We start from the raw sequence: 17,648 nt of genomic DNA, 5'->3' as shown, positions 1-17,648 counted from the left end.
GACACCCAAAGCCACCCTGAGTGGCCATCTGTAGCCATGAAAACATCTTCAGTAATGGAGGCATCAATGAAAGAGCATTTAGCTACCAAGATACTTAATGGGCAAGTCAAAAAACACTCAGTTAATTGCAGCACACATTATGGACGTTGGAAACCATCTGAGCAGTCTGCAATTGTACAGCCACAAAGTCAGCAAGATACAGCACAGGATCTGACCCTTCGGCCCACCTGGTCTGTACTGACCATTAAGCACCTATATTTACATTGATCCTACCCTATCCATTTTATTCTCCCTACATTCCCTTCAACTCACCCCAGATTCTACCACACACCCTTGTACAAGGGGTAATTTAGTGACCAATTGATGTTCCAACCCACACATGGTCACAGTAGGAACGTGCAAGTTCCAGACAGGCAGCACCCGAAGTCAGGGTTGAACCCGAGTTACTGGAGCTGTGAGGCAGCAGTTCTGCCAGCTGTGCCACTGTGCTCACTGCCAGCCCCTTTAAATGGTAAAAAAGCACGATAAAACAGCACAATGTGCTGCTAGTCCTCCTGAAACTGCTTTACAACAATTATAATTCTGCTCAATTTTTGCTGGCATGTGTGGAATGGTTATCATATAAACATAGTTTGGTGCACGCCCAATACCAGGCATGTATCAGATATACTATGACTAGTGCTGTAATTGTTCTATGTTCTATAAATAGGGAGGGCTATGGGTAAGCCTAGTAATTTCTAGGGTAGGGACATGTTCGGCACAGCTTTGTGGGCCGAAGGGCCTGAATTGTGCTGTAATTGTTCTATGTTCTACAAAGTAGTACCCAATCCAATTCCACATCTTGTATTGTTTCTCAGTGAAACCATCTGCAGCACATCTACTCTGAATAAAGTTAAAATTGGACTGCTTAGCGTCCAATCCAATTTCTAGACTTCAAGTTGAATTTTGATATTGCAAAAGAAATGGATATTAAGGTTTATCCTAAAATGAACCCAAAATAATTCCCAAGAACACATTTGCATGAAACCTTTGTGTCGAATTGACATCGCGTAATCACTTTTATCTAATGTCTATTTTAATACATCCTTAATCAGTATCTCACATAATATACAACATTGTGAGCCATCTGGCTGGCTAGTTATTTGCTTGAATGGATTCTGAGAGCCCTCTGCTCCAACGCTGCTCACAAGTCCACAGACAGCACCTCATTAACTGTGCAGTTGCAATACCCAGGAGCATAATTCAGGGCTAACCGCATACAAATCACAAGCTGTATTGTCTGAGGAGTTGGACTCTTCTTTACAAACAACTCGAGTTGTATTTTCATATTCACATTCACCTCTTGCATTGAGTATTTTGGAGAGGGCTTTATTTCCCACCTTCAACAAATGTTTAGTTATTTGTTTGTGCAAAATAATACCACATAAAATGGAAGCACAATTCATTTTTGAGTACATCTGCAGATCCAATCGTAAAATGCTTTGTCAATATTTAAACAAGGCAGCTGTATACTACTGAGACAATGAAAGCAGATACTTTTCTGAACACTGCCTCACAGCACATGTATGTGTGTCCGAATGACAGGAGATGCACAAGGTTCAAAGTACTTATTGCATCTCATTTGTTGCAGAAAATCTTAACGTGATCCACTCTCCAAAGTGCCATGAGATAATAGAATGTCTACCTCGGCAGTTTAGTTATTTTCAACTAGTCAGAAGAGCAGAAAGCTGCAGCAGTTGCAGCAACACCGAAGACAAAACCAAACTCAAGGAACTTGAAGTGGATTCAGATAAACTAAACCATCCACCCACTTTTAGAAGTGCAATCAACATTGTTTTAGCTTTGAATGCAAAATCAGCTCTAAAGAATTTTGCATTAAGAAAGCAGATTCTAAATTTTAGATGATTTTCAAGTGAAAGATATCTTTCATAACTGTTTCTTTATGTCTATCAGATAGTGGTTTGAAATTCTTTTGGTTAAAAAATCCACCCATGTTACTGTATTACTCGCTGCTAAGATGGTAGGAGTTAAATTTAGGTCTGCTACACCAGGCTTCTCCAAAAAAAAGTAGGATGGATTTGTTGTACTTCCCCATTTTGTGTTCCATACAGAGTTTTGACCTATTAAAGTCAAGCAAAACTCTTTTGCCTGGAAGTTCTCTGCTTGTACAAATAAAAACTCAATCTACTGAGACTGAAGACCATGCTTGATTATTCTATGCATGCGTAACACGTCATCACCCGTTTCACTGAAGGTCTTTGTACTAGTTTGACAGAACTGCTAAGGATCATTACAGAACCAGACTTCAGTTTAGACTTAAGAGAATTAACTGGAACTTCAGCAGCTGCTTTCAGCACCATTGCAAGACACTGTTTGGTTAAATTCATTATGTTGTGTGTCAGAAAAAGAAACATCATATTTATGCAATGCCCACAAGATTTGCCTGAAATGTAGCTTTATGTCCAAAAGAGCCTTTTGCTTTTCAGGAATGGTATTCTAGACATATTGGAAAAATGTGAACAGGTTTACCTTTGGGCTGATAAAACTTCTCATTTCAAAGGCTGCAATATTGTTTTTAAGATCACTAGCATTTCCAGTTATCATGCCTTCACCTTCAATTTGAGTAAAGTACCAAGGCAAGAAGATTTGCCATAGCCCCCTCAATTCTACATTAGGATTGTCTAGAACAATAAGTGGAATTTGAGGCATCATTCAGGTCTGAACATGCTCCTTCCTTCAAAAATAAGAACAGAAAATGCTGTAAATACTCAGCAGGTCAGGCTGCACCTGTGGGAAGAGAAACAGAATTAAAGTTTCAGGTCAAAGACCCTTCCCGCACATCTGCCCACAGGTGCATTTTTTGTTTTTATTTTACATTTTCACCATCTGCAGGTTTTTTTTTATTTTTCACTTGATGCTCCTTTGTTTCTCTGGTTTATGTGTTTTCTTAGTAATAATACTATCCATTGCTTCTGTGAACTTCTGTACGTAATGTGAATTTCTATCCTTTGCTACTGACAATTTTGAAGAATTTAGAAAGCATGCCAAGCAGTTTCCACAATCTGGCTTAGAAAACTGCTCAATGAAGGTAAAGAATCAAGACAACTACCATATCAAAGTAATGAATCTTCAGGACTTTAACCGCATTGACAAGCAGCTGAGAACCCTGTATGAAAGCAGACATACCAAAACTGAAATAATTCATAATGTTCATGACTTTACTTATTGATTCCATCCACCAGAGTCATGTGGCAAAAAATTGAAATCATTGGTGTATTAAACACACTGCACAGCAGCAGGGACGGAACAAAATTTCTTCAGTGGAGTAGAAGGCACAGCCATCATACCTACTCCTTTAAGTGCATCAACCAGGGATGAATATATTGGCAAATAAGTTCTTGTCCAGATCCACCAAGTTTTACAGAGCCTTTTTGTTTTCCTGCCACTGGATCTGTTGAAAAGGATTTGGCCTGCATCAAATGCCAAAACTACTTGTCCTTTCCTTGATTTTCAATAGCTAATCAGGGACAGAGAGGAAGTCATTTGAGTTGATCCACTAAACAATTAGTGAGCCTCTTCTTCTATAATTTGCCATCAGCAGAGATAGTGTATTGCTAACAAACAGTTCTGATTTAACTAGATCATGAGCCACTTTACAGCCAAAATAGATATATAGTGGGTGCTAAGACAAAGTATAATTTTGTTGAATCAATCTGGTGCTAGTGTGCATTTTCAACTCTGAATAAATTGCAAATTACAATGACTAACCGTCTTGGGCCAAATATCTTTTTTAGCCTACAAAAATCATCAGCAACATGCATTCTTCTGAAATCAAAAATGATCCATTAAATTTTTTTTGTGTTAAATCCATATCCAGTGTTTAAATATTTGTTTTGGTTCAGCAACCTCTGACCCAAATGTGTCATAATTTCTTATTCACTTTGTACCAGCGTATCAATAATATTCTTGCCCCAATCTCTTGATGTTCAAGCTTCACAATGTAGCTCTGGACATAATAGAACCAGAAGAGATAAAATACTATAGAAGATTAAGCTTTCAAGAATGAACAGGGCTGTATTCTACATTTTTTTATTTTTCTATTATGTTAATGGAAGAAAGTTTAGAACCCACAAAGTTTTAAAATATTTCCCTCTACAAAACTTCTTTATACTGACTATTGTTCATGCAGAACCAGTCTGACCTTTCGTCAGAAACAACAAAGAAAAATTCAGAAGCTACAGAAGCTCACGTGACAGTAACCAAATAGTTTAACCCCCGAACTGAAACACATTCACTTGTACATCTACAGCTCCCCAATGTCCAAAACTCAGTAAAAGGCAGCTGTTGTGCCTGGTTATCTGACTTCATTGCAAATGAAGACTCAACATATTCTTTCCACTGCTGACAACATAATCACATACTTGTTAGAATATAGCCCTTGTTTCACAAGTGAAAGGCAGCTCATTGCAATGCAAATCATCAGCAGTTGCCTTAGTGAGACTAATTGTAAGTTACAGCTTGAAAATGACTGTGGGTATGTCAAGAATACTCCATAAATAAAAGGTGCAAAACTAACCCAACTCTCTTTTTTACTGGCAATAGCAGCAGTCACAGACCAAAAGTACAGGCAATCAAAGAACAATAAAATCTGCCAAATGAATACGTTTACGGTAAGGACATTGGACCGATACTTTTCATGTTGAAATAATGTACTCCAATGACAGTGAAAGTATCTACATATTAAGCCCAAAAGGTTTATGCAACTGTTACTATTGACTTAACTACAAACACATACAGGATTCAGCCCCGTTTTCTTTCCATAGACATGACCTGAAGACCACTTATGATGAGTTTAAAACATGAACAATATCAAACTAGTTTTTCTTTGCTTCTGGCTTTACATTAACAACACATGTTCTTAATATATGTTTCCTACATGGATAGGAAAGGTTTAGAGGGATACGGACCAAATGCGGGCAAATGGGGCAAGCTTAGATGGGACACTTGGTCAGCATGGACCAGTTGGGCCGAAGGGCCTGTTTCCATGCTGTATGACTGTGACTCTAAAACCAAAGGGGCTATTCTGCTGACTTCATGCCAAAATATTAACAGCTTTTTGTATATTACTGACATATCTTAATTCATTAGTTGAAAAAAAGCTTTTCTCTCAGTCTTAAGAAATAGAAATCATTACTTATTCCACTGTTTTTATGGCAAAATTATAATCGGGCCACAGAGTTGGTCTGAAGAAACCATATGAGCAGAAAGTTTTCTCTGTGACAACTAACTCATGCCAATTGGGATTGGGTTAGGGCACATAAATTAAAAGCCTCTGGTATTGGAAGAAGTGTGTTAAGAGTAGATTGAAAACCGGCCATCTCATAGAAAGCACAGTTGGAATAAATGGGTCCTTTTCAGACTGGAAGGAGGCAATTAGTGGAGTCCGGCAGGGATCCGTTCTTAACCTGCAATTGTTCACTATTTTCATTAATGACCTGGAGGAAGGAACAGTACACAAGTTTCCAAATTTGCTGATAGTGTGAAGATAAGTGGAAGGGCATGTTGTGGAGTGGACAATGCAACTCAATATGGGTAGGACAAGTAAAAGACTACCAAATGGAGTTTAATGTGGGGAAGTGCAACGTCATGCACTTTGATGAGAAATCAAAAAGGCAGATTATCCAAATGGAGACAGGCTGCTTGTGAGTGAAGTACGAAGGACCTAGGTGTTCTGGTGCACAAATCAGAAGCAGTTAGTAAGCAGCTCCACCAAGTCGTTAAAAAGGCAGAAGGCATTTTGGCCTTCGTTACAAAGGGGGTAGAGTTTAAAAATATGAGATATGGTTGCAATTGTACAGGCTGCTGGTGAGGCCTCACCTGAAATACTGTGTACAGTTTTGCGTCCCCTTACCTAAGAAGAGGATGCAGTAACATTGGAGGCAGTACAATGGAGATTCACCAGCCTAATTGCTGGGATGAGAGGGCTGTCCTACTAAGAGAGATTAAACAATATGGCCTGTATTCCTTGGAGTTCAGAAGGATGAGGGGTAACTTTTTCCAATCGTACAAAATCCTAAGGGGGTTTGACAGGGTAGATCTTGGGACATTTTCACTAGTGGAAGAGTCTTGAACAAGAGGACATGACTAAAGAGACAGGAGATTCTGCAGATGCTGGAATCTGGAGCAACACACAAAAACTGCTGGAGGAACTCAGCAGGTCAGGCAGCATCTGTGGAGGGAAATGAACAGTTGACGTTTCAGGTTAAGACCCTTCATCAGGACTGGAAAGGAAGAGGGCAGAAGGCAAAATAAGGTGGTTGGGGGACGGGAAGGAGCACATGCAGGCGGGTGATAGGTGAGGGGGGGAGGTAGGTGGGTGGGGGAGATGCAAGAAGCTGAGAGGTGATAGATATAGAGGCAAAGGCTGAAGGAGGAGGAACCCGGTAGGAGAGGGCAGTGGACCATGGAATAGAGAAGGAGGTGGGGAATAGATGGGCAGGTCTTGAAGGCAGGGAAGGGGAAAGAGAAGGGGGAGGGGGCCACAGCAATGAGGGAAGACAATGTGGGGGGGGGCGGGGAAGGAGGGAGAAAAGGAGGTGGGGTGAGGAAAGAGGGGAGGGGCTACCAGAAGTAAGAGAGATCGTGTTGAGGCCACCCGGTTGGAGACTATCAAGGCGGAATATGAGGTGTTGCTCCTCTGACCTGCGTCTGACCTCAACGTGGCAGTAGAGGAGGCCATGGATAGACGTCAATGTATGGTAGTATTCCCCAGCTCCTTCCCTTTATTCCATGGTCCACTGCCCTCTCCTACCAGATTCCTCCTCCTTCAGCCCTTTGCCTCTTCTACCCGTCACCTCTCAGCTTCTTACATCTCCCCCCTCTCACCTGGACTCACCTATCATCTGCCTGTATGTTCTCCTCCCCCTCCCTTCTTATTCTGGCTTCTGCCCTCTTCCTTTCCAGTCCTGATGAAGGGTCTCAACCCGAAACGTCGACTGTTTATTTCTCTCCATAGATGCTGCCTGACCTGCTGAGTTCCTCTGGCATACTTTGTGCATGTTGGGACACAACTAAGGTGGAGGTAAATAAATATTCGACAGATCAAGGCATACTTCGACCATGATCATATTAAATGGCAGGGTAGGCTTGAAGGGCCTGATGCTCTCACTCCTATTTTCTTGTATTCTTGTGATTGAGTAATGGTCTACAAATGGTCACTACACTCCCTGCACATCACAACAGGAGTTTCTCAGGGGAGTGACCAAGGCCCAAACATTTTTAGCTGCTTCATCAATGACTGTCCTTCCATCATATGGTCAGAAAGGATGATACTCACTGATGACCAGGCAACATTCAGTTCCTTTCCCAATTCCTCAGCAAATGAACCAATCCATGTGTCCATCCAGTGAGAGAAACAACTGACATTCCATATGAAAGGCCCTTCATCAGACCTGACCAAGAGACAAACAAGTTGGTCTAGGTAGCAGCAAAGGTGGAAGAAGGCATGGATGCATCAGCCAATTTTTTCTGGAGTGAAAGTCATGTGGCAGGTGGGATAAAGGTCGAAGTACTATGGCTGTGTAACTTATTGCTGATGTGGTTCTGGCACACAGAGTCTGACATGCTGGGCATGGTTCTACACAGAGCGATAAAGGATGACAAGTAGAAGTGGTTCTTATATAGGTAGGGAAAAGGAAAGAGTGCATTACCTAAATATAGAGAATTCAACATTACATCCGGAAGGCTGCAACATGCCCAGACAGAAGATGAAGTATTGTTGCCTGAGCTTGCATTGTAACAGTGCAGGAAGTCACAGACAGTCAGATCAGATTAGCATTGAGATGGTGTATTAACTGGCAGGCAATTGTAAACTCAGGGTTATTCCTCTGGACTGAGGGCATTCAAGTCGCAGAATCAAAAATTATGGAGTCAGAGCATGGAAATAGCCACTCCAGTGGAACTCGTCCACGTCGACCAAAGCGCCAATGTTAGCTAGTCCAATTTGCCTGCAACTGGCCCATATCCCTCTAAACCTTGCCTATCCATATACTTGTCCAAGTGTCTTTGAAACATTGTACCTCTACACTTCCTCTGACAGCTTGCTCCACATACTCACCACCTTGTGTGAAAAACTTTTCCCTCAGGTCCCCTTTAAATCTTTCGCCTTTCAACTTAAACCAATGCCCTCAAGCTTTAGACTCCCCTACCCTGGGAACAAAGACTGTGCATCCACGTGATCTACACCCCTCATGACTTTATAATCCTCAATAAGTTCACTCCTCGGCCTCCTTCATTCCAGGGAAAGCAGTCCCGTCCTATTCAGTCTCTCCTTATAACTCAAGCCCTCTTGTCTGGGCAATATCATTGTGAATCTTTTCTGCACCCCTTCTCACTCAGGTCAGAATAGAAACAAACTACCAAAAGGTTCACTTGGTCCATAAGTGTTTCTTTCCAAAAGTTCATCTTATTTGTCTATTTAAAAACAATATTTCCAAATAATACAATCTTAATACATTTCAAAGGGGTTTAAAAACCATGTTAAAAGTCAAACTTCCTGTTCTTGGGCTTCCTGAAGTCTTGGCTGGTTTCCTGTAGATTAACATAGCGTTAGATATACCTGAAATATGTGCAAACAGATCTATTTCACAGGCACTTGCTAACTGAAACTCAAATGGCTGATGCATCCTTGAATCCTAGACATTCTTCTACCCTCAGTACTCTGTGTATGGTCAGACTGAAGTTTTTCATCTAATATATTTTCATTTTGGGTTAGCCTTGCAGTATCTTACATGTTAAGAAATGGAAATTACCAACTATTAACGCAATAATTAGATATTCAAAGAAAGCCACAGACAACTAGCAGGCAAAGAGAGTCATGATAGGTGTGAGATTATTATTCAAATAGCTCATTTTTAATTGTGGATTAGATATTTGAAAAGACACTAACCAAAATACTCTACAGTTTTACTTATTATATACTTTCAAAATTGTCTAGTACAAGAATAAATTTGTTTTATCTTTGAGTTACTAACTGACACAGAGGAAGCTCACTGAAGTTAAATAACAGCATATGGTCAAATCCAGTCGATGGCTCACTGAATGAGGGAAAAAAAAGTGAGGAAGTTGCCCAAAATACATTTGAATCTTGCAAATCAAACTATTAAGTGCACTAATGAAAGAATTGAGGTTTTAAGTTAAATACAACAAGAGAAACAGGTTTTGCTACTGTTATGGTCTTTCGTCATTTTCTTTGACAACTTGATTGACATATTTCATTATTCACTGAAAAAGCAGCACTGTATTAGAAGCATGTTCAACCTGACATGTTCAATAATCAAGAAAATTCTACGATATTACTGAAGCAAATAACCTTTAGGAATATGGAGCAACAAACATTCTGTTGGAGGAACTCAGTGGGTCAAGCAGCAGTTATGGGAGGAAAGGAGTTGTCTATGTTTTGGGTCAAAACCTGCATTCCGTCCTGGTGCAGGGTTTCAACTCAAAACGTGGACAATTCCTCCCCTTCCCCCAAACAATGCTACGCGACCGGCTGACTTCTTCCAGCAGATTGTTTGTTGCTCCAGATTCCAGCATTTGCAGTCCCTCGTGTCTCAACCTTCAGGAACACTATCTACGATCAGCAGCATCATGGTTATGACAGGAGACTTGGAATACTGTAGAGGCCTGGACTAATTGTTCAGAGACATTCAAGTTTACCACAACAACTGGGGAAATTAAATTGTTAGTTACATAATTCTGGAACAAAAAAAATTAGCAATTGTGACCAGAAACTACTGGTATGTGAAAGAATCCCAACCAGTTCATTTGTTTCCTTTGAGGAAATCTGGTATCCTTCGCCGTCTTGGCCAACATGCAACTCCAAACCTACACCAACACCTTCAACACTCATCTGTCCTCCAAGATAGCCCAGCTAGCCAATCATTTCAAGGGCAATTAGGGATAGAAAGTAAATGCTTACCCTGCCTAATGACACTCACATCTTGTGAGCAAACATGTAGAAATGAGAATGCGCTCTGGTGGGTTGCTCTATGACTTCAATACAACCCACACAAGACCTCACAGGAGTGGGTTCCAAATGAACAACTGAAAGAGAGTCAGTTGTACTGCACAGAAACCGTCCTTTCAGCCCACCTCTTCCACGTTGACTGTGGTGCCGACCTACGCTAATCCCATTTAGCAGCAATAGGCTTGTATCCCTCTATTCCTTTCCTATCCAAATACCTACCCAGATGCCTTTTAAATGTTGCAATTGTACCTGCCTCTACCACTTCCTCTGGCAGCTCGTTCTCAAAATTCAGTTCTGCTTGTGGTGAAGCCTCAGACTGCCCCATTTAAGGAGATTTTTTTTAAAAAAGGACATTCAAAACAATAGACTGACAATACAGATTACAGGAAGGCATCGAGCCCACAGGCATGACAACTACGTTACAAGCTATGAGCAGCCATCTTGCGACTTGCAAAAACATTAAATGATTTGTTGCTGAAGGGGGAGCATACTTCATAATCTATGATGGACCTCCCAAAGGAAATGCAAACATTTTGGTACTGACAATATTCTTCTACAAGATCGACGGAACTGAAAAGGCTTACGAAAGAAGCTTCACAAATGCTTTCTTGGTGATGGTACTCTCTGAATGTTTTTCACCAACCAACAAATGTTCTTTGTAGCTGCCCATATACGCCACAAATACCATTTCGACAAATACAAAGTGCTGCAATGAAATCTATATTTGACCCCGCTGAAACTCAGCATTAACATTGGGCTAAATGGTTACCAAAACATTTACACATGTTGGTTTCTCTTGCAGATTCTAGTTTGCACGTTGCGTTATATGAAAACATCAGTCTCTGACCTTTGGGCACCCAACGTAAAACTGAAGTAAATGCTATACTTGAAATAGGATGGTTGTGTTTTCATTTAAAAAAAGCTGTTCCATGAATTTGTCATTTAACCAACAAGAGCAAGTTCTAACAATAGCATTGGGACACAGTACATTTATTTTTATAAAATACAAGGCCATGAACAGCTTATAGATATTCCTATTTCAAAAACCATTACACTATCAAATAATTTGTAAATTCATACTAGGTAACAGGATTTTGCTTCCTGATATACCATCTTAATTTTCTACCATGAGTTAATTTTTGTTCTCCTGGATATGTTCCTGAATTTTTTTTTCTTTTAAATGCGATGAGGCAAAAGGAGGAACCAAAAGTCATGTCACGACATTTTTATTTGACTTGTTTCTTGCTGCTCATGCAACAAAATCTGAAATTTTCCATATTTTTCTTCACAAATACTTTGAAGAAACTGCAGCATACATGAAAACAAATCATTCAATTTCCAAAATCAATTGGACTTGCTGCAAGATTTGACTCTGAAGCTGTTGGTTTTCTCTATTTGCTATAACCAGGATTCATTCAACAGCCAAGATGTTCAAATAGTTCAGGACAAGAGTTTTGTGTCTTGGCTTTTTGTTGAAAAAGATCACCACTTCCAACAAACTTGTGTGAGCTATTGACCTTGAGCATTTTCTTGGATCAGTAAGTTTGCACTTTGCTGGCTCCTAGAGATCTTTAAGATACAAGCCAAAGTGAAGAATGGCATTATATTGCTGGCTCCTAGAGATCTTTAAGATACAAGCCAAAGTGAAGAATGGCATTATTTAGCGATCCCTACAAAACACTGTAACCAAGCAATAAGGATATCTGTTTTATATAGCTGAGCATTTCATAAAAGGCACACAAAACACAGGTTTGGTGCTGGAGACCAAAATCCTGCAAAGTGACATTCTTAGGGCATCAATGAGTCGGCGAATAGGGAGGGTGGACGTGGCAGACCAGAATGTATGACCGGGCACATTAAGGGAATTTAAAATCTTCTTTTAAGTTGGGAAATTGTACACTCTTCTTCGAAAGGTTCTATTGACCGCAAACTTGACAGGACAATCAGAAAGGGAGAATTGTTGATGTTTGTGACAGAAGGTATTGGACAGAAGAACCTCGCTACCCATTTTGAATATTGGGGTATAAAAATAATGAGTGCAAATCTTCATCAAAGACTACCTTACATTGAGAATAAAATCTAAAACTGGCTGCATTTTTTCTTTACAAACCCTACTAAATTTTGACACATAATTAGGCGAGGAAGGCTCTGGCTCTACAGGCTCTGGCTACCTAGCCACTTGAGGCTGGTCCAGCATTCAATTAAACATGGAGATTTGCAACATAATTCTATAACCTGCCTTGGTTTAATTTCTTTTAATATCCTTCAAAAACCAGCTGTGGTTCAATGGGTAGCAGTAAACCCCCTATCGAGAAAGACGGGATCAGGACTACTTCAGAAACTCTAGCACAAAGATTTGGACCTACACTCCAGTACAGCAGGAGGAATGAACGTTGTTGGAGGTGCTGTCCTTTAGATGAAACAATAAACAGAGGACTCATCATTACGCAGATTTTTTTAAAAATCCCTTGCACTATTTTGAAAGTGTGACAGGCAATTCTTCCTAATGTCCTGGCAAACCATTTCCTCGATCAACATCACTAAATGCATAATTGGCCAGAAGTAAACTGGATAAATGTTCTACACTGCTACATTTTAGAAGTTCTTCAGACTATGAAATACTTTGGATGCTCTGCACAGAATGCAATAGCTACCATATAAATGCAATTGTTTTCTCGTTTAACAGAAAGTTATCAGTGTTACATTTCCCTGGGTTAATGAATGCAGCAGCCTGGCTCTAATTTTAAGGCTACACCTCCTCATTCTTCATTCACTCAAAAGGAAAGAGTTCATCTATTCTGTCAAAATGTTTAATCTGAAACATCAATTATACCACTCCTTGAGGAATACTAGTCAAAGGAATGTTACCCATCCTCAAACTAACTGTCTGCCCAGTAGTATTATAAATATTGTCAAATAATACTTACTTTCTGTAGGGACTCACAATTTACAAGGGTTCAAACTAAATTCTTTTGTAATTAATATCTGATGTAATATGTATTCATAACATGAAGTTCCTGTCAAATTCAACAAATTATTTTAAATCAAATTCTTCAAGTTACATCCTTTAAGTTGATTTAAATAATGCATTAAGCTGCCATAATAATCTGGTCATTTGAAGAAATTAATACAATTATTGTACTTCAGCCAGCTTCAATTATACATAAAAGAAGAAAATACTCACTGATATCATCTTCATGGTAGATCACAGAGTGGAAAGGTGGCTTTCTCTCTTTAATATATCGTTCCGCTGGTTCAACATAGAAAGTACCCTGGTGGGTCTGGACAAACCCTTCAAATCGTCCATCCACTATAGACCCATGGCTGAGAGATCCTCTCTCACCTTAAACAAGACAAATCATTAAAATTAAAGAGGTATGTTTTCACCCTTTTTTTCTGTATGCAGTCTACCAGAAGCCTACTGAAGTGAATTTCTTGATTATTAACATTTATATTCACAATAAATTAAAAAAATTGATACAGTAAACTTAATGGTGGCACTCCAGTGAAAAAGTTAACTTTCATCATTATTGGAATATGTGTATTTTATGCTGAGCATTTTTATTGAAAAACATTGCATTTTAGTGTTCCACTGCAGGTGCTACTGACATGTTGAGGTGTTTGGTAGAGGAGTTATTAATATAGAAAAATTGTGGGCAGGGGAGACATGATGGCTACTGCAATTAACAGGTACATTCCACATTTTCAAATCATTGTTAATTGAACTTTGTTTACTAAATATGCAAAGTAGTTCATTCAGCAAAATCCTAATTATTCCCTGTTTACCTTATTTAAAAAAAAATTCAGCTCTGAATATAAATGAACAGTTGCATGCTGGACTCAAAACCATTAAGGTATCAAACTCTCAACAGAAGTAAAGAAAAAATGCATGAAGGGAGGCTCCCATTTGCATATAATTCAAATTATGATCATATAAAAAAAAGTGTTCCAAAGCACTACTTGTAGGAATTATTTGAAACTCAGCATTTGATCAGAGAAGATGACAAGAACGAGTTGATACAAGTTTGGTCAAATTGAGTGGTTCAGATCCCTTAAGAGTTGGCCTCTCCCTAACTACACGAGCTCACAGTCCAACGAAGCTCGGACCTCATGTTTGGCCATTCTCAATTTATTGTGTCCAACTATCACCGACTGTTTGGCCCATTGTACAATGGCCTGGATACATTTACTGCCAAGAATACCTTTTCCTGGATGGGATACTGTAAGAGGAGAGGATTGAGCCCAGGGTGAACAGTGGGTAGCCTGAGTGGCCAGATGTAAGTTTAACAGGCCGTCTCTACTCCCCGCTGAGAGTTAGTCAGATATCCACATCAGTTCCAAAGTGACGTGGAGTAAGCAATTCAACCATGGACCAGATTCGTATCCATGTAAAAGCTCCAGAACCACACTGGAACTGGTCATCACCAGTACAAGTACCAGAAAAATTGACCACACCTGGTACTGCTCTGAGCCAGTGTCCAGAGAGTGGGCAGTGAATCAAAATGATCTGTGAATTTCAATCAAAAGGAGCCAAGTTTGACCACCTGACCTGCATGCCAACCCCAGGAACCTTTGTAACATCCTCCCACCCACCCAGCCCACCTCCTCCTCTGTATCCATCTCCTGTTCCTTTCTCAAAGCTCATCCCTCCAGGAACCCAGTGAAATGTTGATACTTCTGCAAATATTCCACAGCAATGCTGCCTTTGAGTGGGGTGCATTGCAAAGTTGATGTGAAATGGTTTGTCTTAGTTATAAACACTGAAAAACATGTTTTTTATCCTTTATAGAATTATTTAGTGATAGTCTGGGAACGAGCTTCTGATGCACAGCCTCTGGGGAAGGGCGACGGTCCAAAATCAATCCAATTTAGAAAACATGTTTGGGACCACTCCTTCCATAAAGAGATCTTTTCTCCAGGCTCCCAAGAACCAATGATCATTTCCTGGGATGCAATCTAAGGACACACTCATTAATGACACCACACATGCCCTGTATAAACTGATGTTAAACTGAAAGGAATGGATTTTGTGCACAAACACACCCATTGCTCTCTCCCAGTCCTTTGTAGTAACACTTCATCACAGCAAAGCAAAAGGTACAGCATTCATTTTTTAAATTGATTTTTTTAAAAAAAACATTCATGTACAAATACATTTGTGTTAATAGCATTGAACCAATGGTCCAAATTTTAAAAGTACATCCAAGATTCATTTTCATTAAGACAGGTTCAAAAAAAAAATCAACATTTAATATGGTGGACTTTAAGACCCAAGGCAACCTCAGTTAAAATAATCATCTCACACGTTATACTTTAGGGAACTTCTCAGGTACATTCAGACTTAGCCTATGGCCTATTGTTGGATTCAAGGTGAAGACTATTTTTATGGCAGAAATTTTTCCTGTTAATTGGTGAAGTTAAAGGCATTAAAAAAACTAGCATGTTCTTTTCCCACTGGGTTAACTGCGCCTGTTAGCTGTGGTTAATTGAAACCCTTAAAATTGTTCACCTGATATCAAAAAGGCCATTAATCTTCAGCCAGCACTATGAGTAATGGGGTTTCCCTGCAGCCAAATAGGTAAAATAATAACCTGTGACGTGTTAGATCCTCTGATAAGAGATAGGACCCATGACTGATTCCCCAATTGTATCCAAATCTGCACCCATTTCAAATTACTATTTTTCACAGAGTATCATATTAAAAGTCATTATCCATTACCTTTGAAATAACACTTTGGGGCTATATGAATAATGAGATCAATTAAAGTGATGAATAACATATAAATAATGTAAGAATTCATTTCACTCGACAAGGAACAGTTGACAAGTCACGCAAAGGACAATGGGCCTTCAGACCTGCACTTACTGAGGACGTTATTCATTCTTTTGCACCATCAGCTCATTATCATCATAGTGACTTTATTAAACTTTTAAAAAAACTGTAAATGGTTACAAAACAGAAATAAACACAAAATGCTTGCAACACTCAGGTCAGCAAGCATCTGTGTGAAGAGAGACAGTTAATGTTTCAAGTTGAAGAGCCTTTGCCAGAACTGAGAGTGGGAGGGATGGATAGGATGAAGGGAGTATCTCCAATAAGGCGAGGCCAGGGTGGTCCTGGAGACAAACTGTAACCCATCAGTGAGATGACCTCGTTTACTGGGGATAATTTGGGAGGAGGCATATGACCTACAGATGAAGTATTGTTCCTCGTGCTTACATTGAGCTATGTTATAACAGTGTAGGAGGCCACAGACAGGGCAGAGTGAGACTGGGATAGAGAAGCAAAGCTCAGCTGTCCCTGCCGACTAAACACTGGTGTTCTACAAAGCAGTCACCCTTCCAGACTAATTTCACAACTTCAAGAGACTTACTTCCCATTTCGGAGAGCCAGCTATCGTGAAATTTGCTTAGGTTTTTGTTTCCCCATTAGCACAGCCTGATCTGCTGGCCAAGTCCTATAGCCCTGCATATTGCAACTCTGTTTTTAATTAAATTAATAGTTTTATATTTAACAATCAAAGATCTTCAAAAGGATAAAGGATCTCTTTGGGCTTTGGCAGCAATTCCAATCAAAACCACCAGTAATTCGTCATCTGAATGGCCATGAAGTCCCAGAAAAACGTGCACATCCTCTCAAGTGCAGAAGTCCAGGACTTAATGACAGGAAATGCTGCATCTGCATCTACACTCATTCGTTGGACTTTGCATTCTAAAAAGGTAGGGCCCAGTCTTGCTGGGACTCTCCAATATTACACAAAGTGGGCTTCTCAGATCCTCCAGCTGTCCAAACCAGGCGTCAGCACCTTCAATTGAGTTTCCACGTTTGCGCACAAACCCACAAAAGGGGAAGGTATTTTCATAATTATTTTGCTGTGGTTTATTTTGCTTAATTTTAAAACAATTTACGGTATTTATAGGTTCTTAATTGATGTTTTTTGAATAGTTTGAATTATTTACTTAATTTTGAATAGTTAGCAATGTCTTTCACTGACAGAGACAGACATTTAACTTAAAAATCAGTTTTCACAGGCAGCAAAGTTGTGGTCCCAGCTTGTTGCCCAGGAAAGCCTGTCGGAGTTGAGGAAAAAGGCCTTGGCACTACACCAGCTATAGTCCAGTCAAAGCTGGGTCAAAGCTGCTGAACTTGAGCCCAGTGAAGTGAGGGTACTATTGAAACAATTCCAGACAGTTGGTTCTGTCCAGGGTGATCTGGACTGCTTTCATCCACCAGGAGTGGGAGTGGACTTGACTGATCCTAAGGGGACTGATCCTAAGGCAGATGTTGGGAGAATGTTCCCTGTGTAAGAGAAACCAGAACTAGGGGTAACCATTTGAGATAGATCAGGTTGAAATTTCTGAGGGCCATAAATCTTTGGAACACTTTAAAAACATAGTGGAAGCAAAGTCTTGGAATATTTTTAAAAGTAAAGCAGAGATACTCCATAAGGAAAGGGATGAAAGGTTACCGTGGTTAGAAAAGAAAGTATAATTGAGATTACAGTCAGATCAGCCATGCTCTTATTACACAGCAGAGCAGGTTTAAAGGGCCAGGTGCTCCTGACTCATGTCACAAAGTATAATCAGATTAAATCTCATGGTTTACACTCACTGCACAAGG

General features: G+C 39.9%; 1 protein-coding gene across 1 annotated transcript in view; it reads right to left on the bottom strand.

The window, feature by feature from the left end:
• Positions 1-17,648, bottom strand: part of adam10a (ADAM metallopeptidase domain 10a) — a 106,093-nt gene that overhangs the window by 34,126 nt on the left and 54,319 nt on the right. Inside the window, exon 4 of the mRNA XM_052040526.1 lies at positions 13,212-13,370. Coding sequence (XP_051896486.1) covers positions 13,212-13,370 — 159 coding nt within the window. The remainder of the gene's footprint in view (positions 1-13,211; positions 13,371-17,648) is intronic.

This window comes from Pristis pectinata, chromosome 28, assembly GCF_009764475.1.
Source record: "Pristis pectinata isolate sPriPec2 chromosome 28, sPriPec2.1.pri, whole genome shotgun sequence".
Taxonomy (NCBI): domain Eukaryota; kingdom Metazoa; phylum Chordata; class Chondrichthyes; order Rhinopristiformes; family Pristidae; genus Pristis; species Pristis pectinata.
Note: the sequence above shows the minus strand (reverse complement) of the source record. Positions and strands in the feature narration are given on the sequence as shown.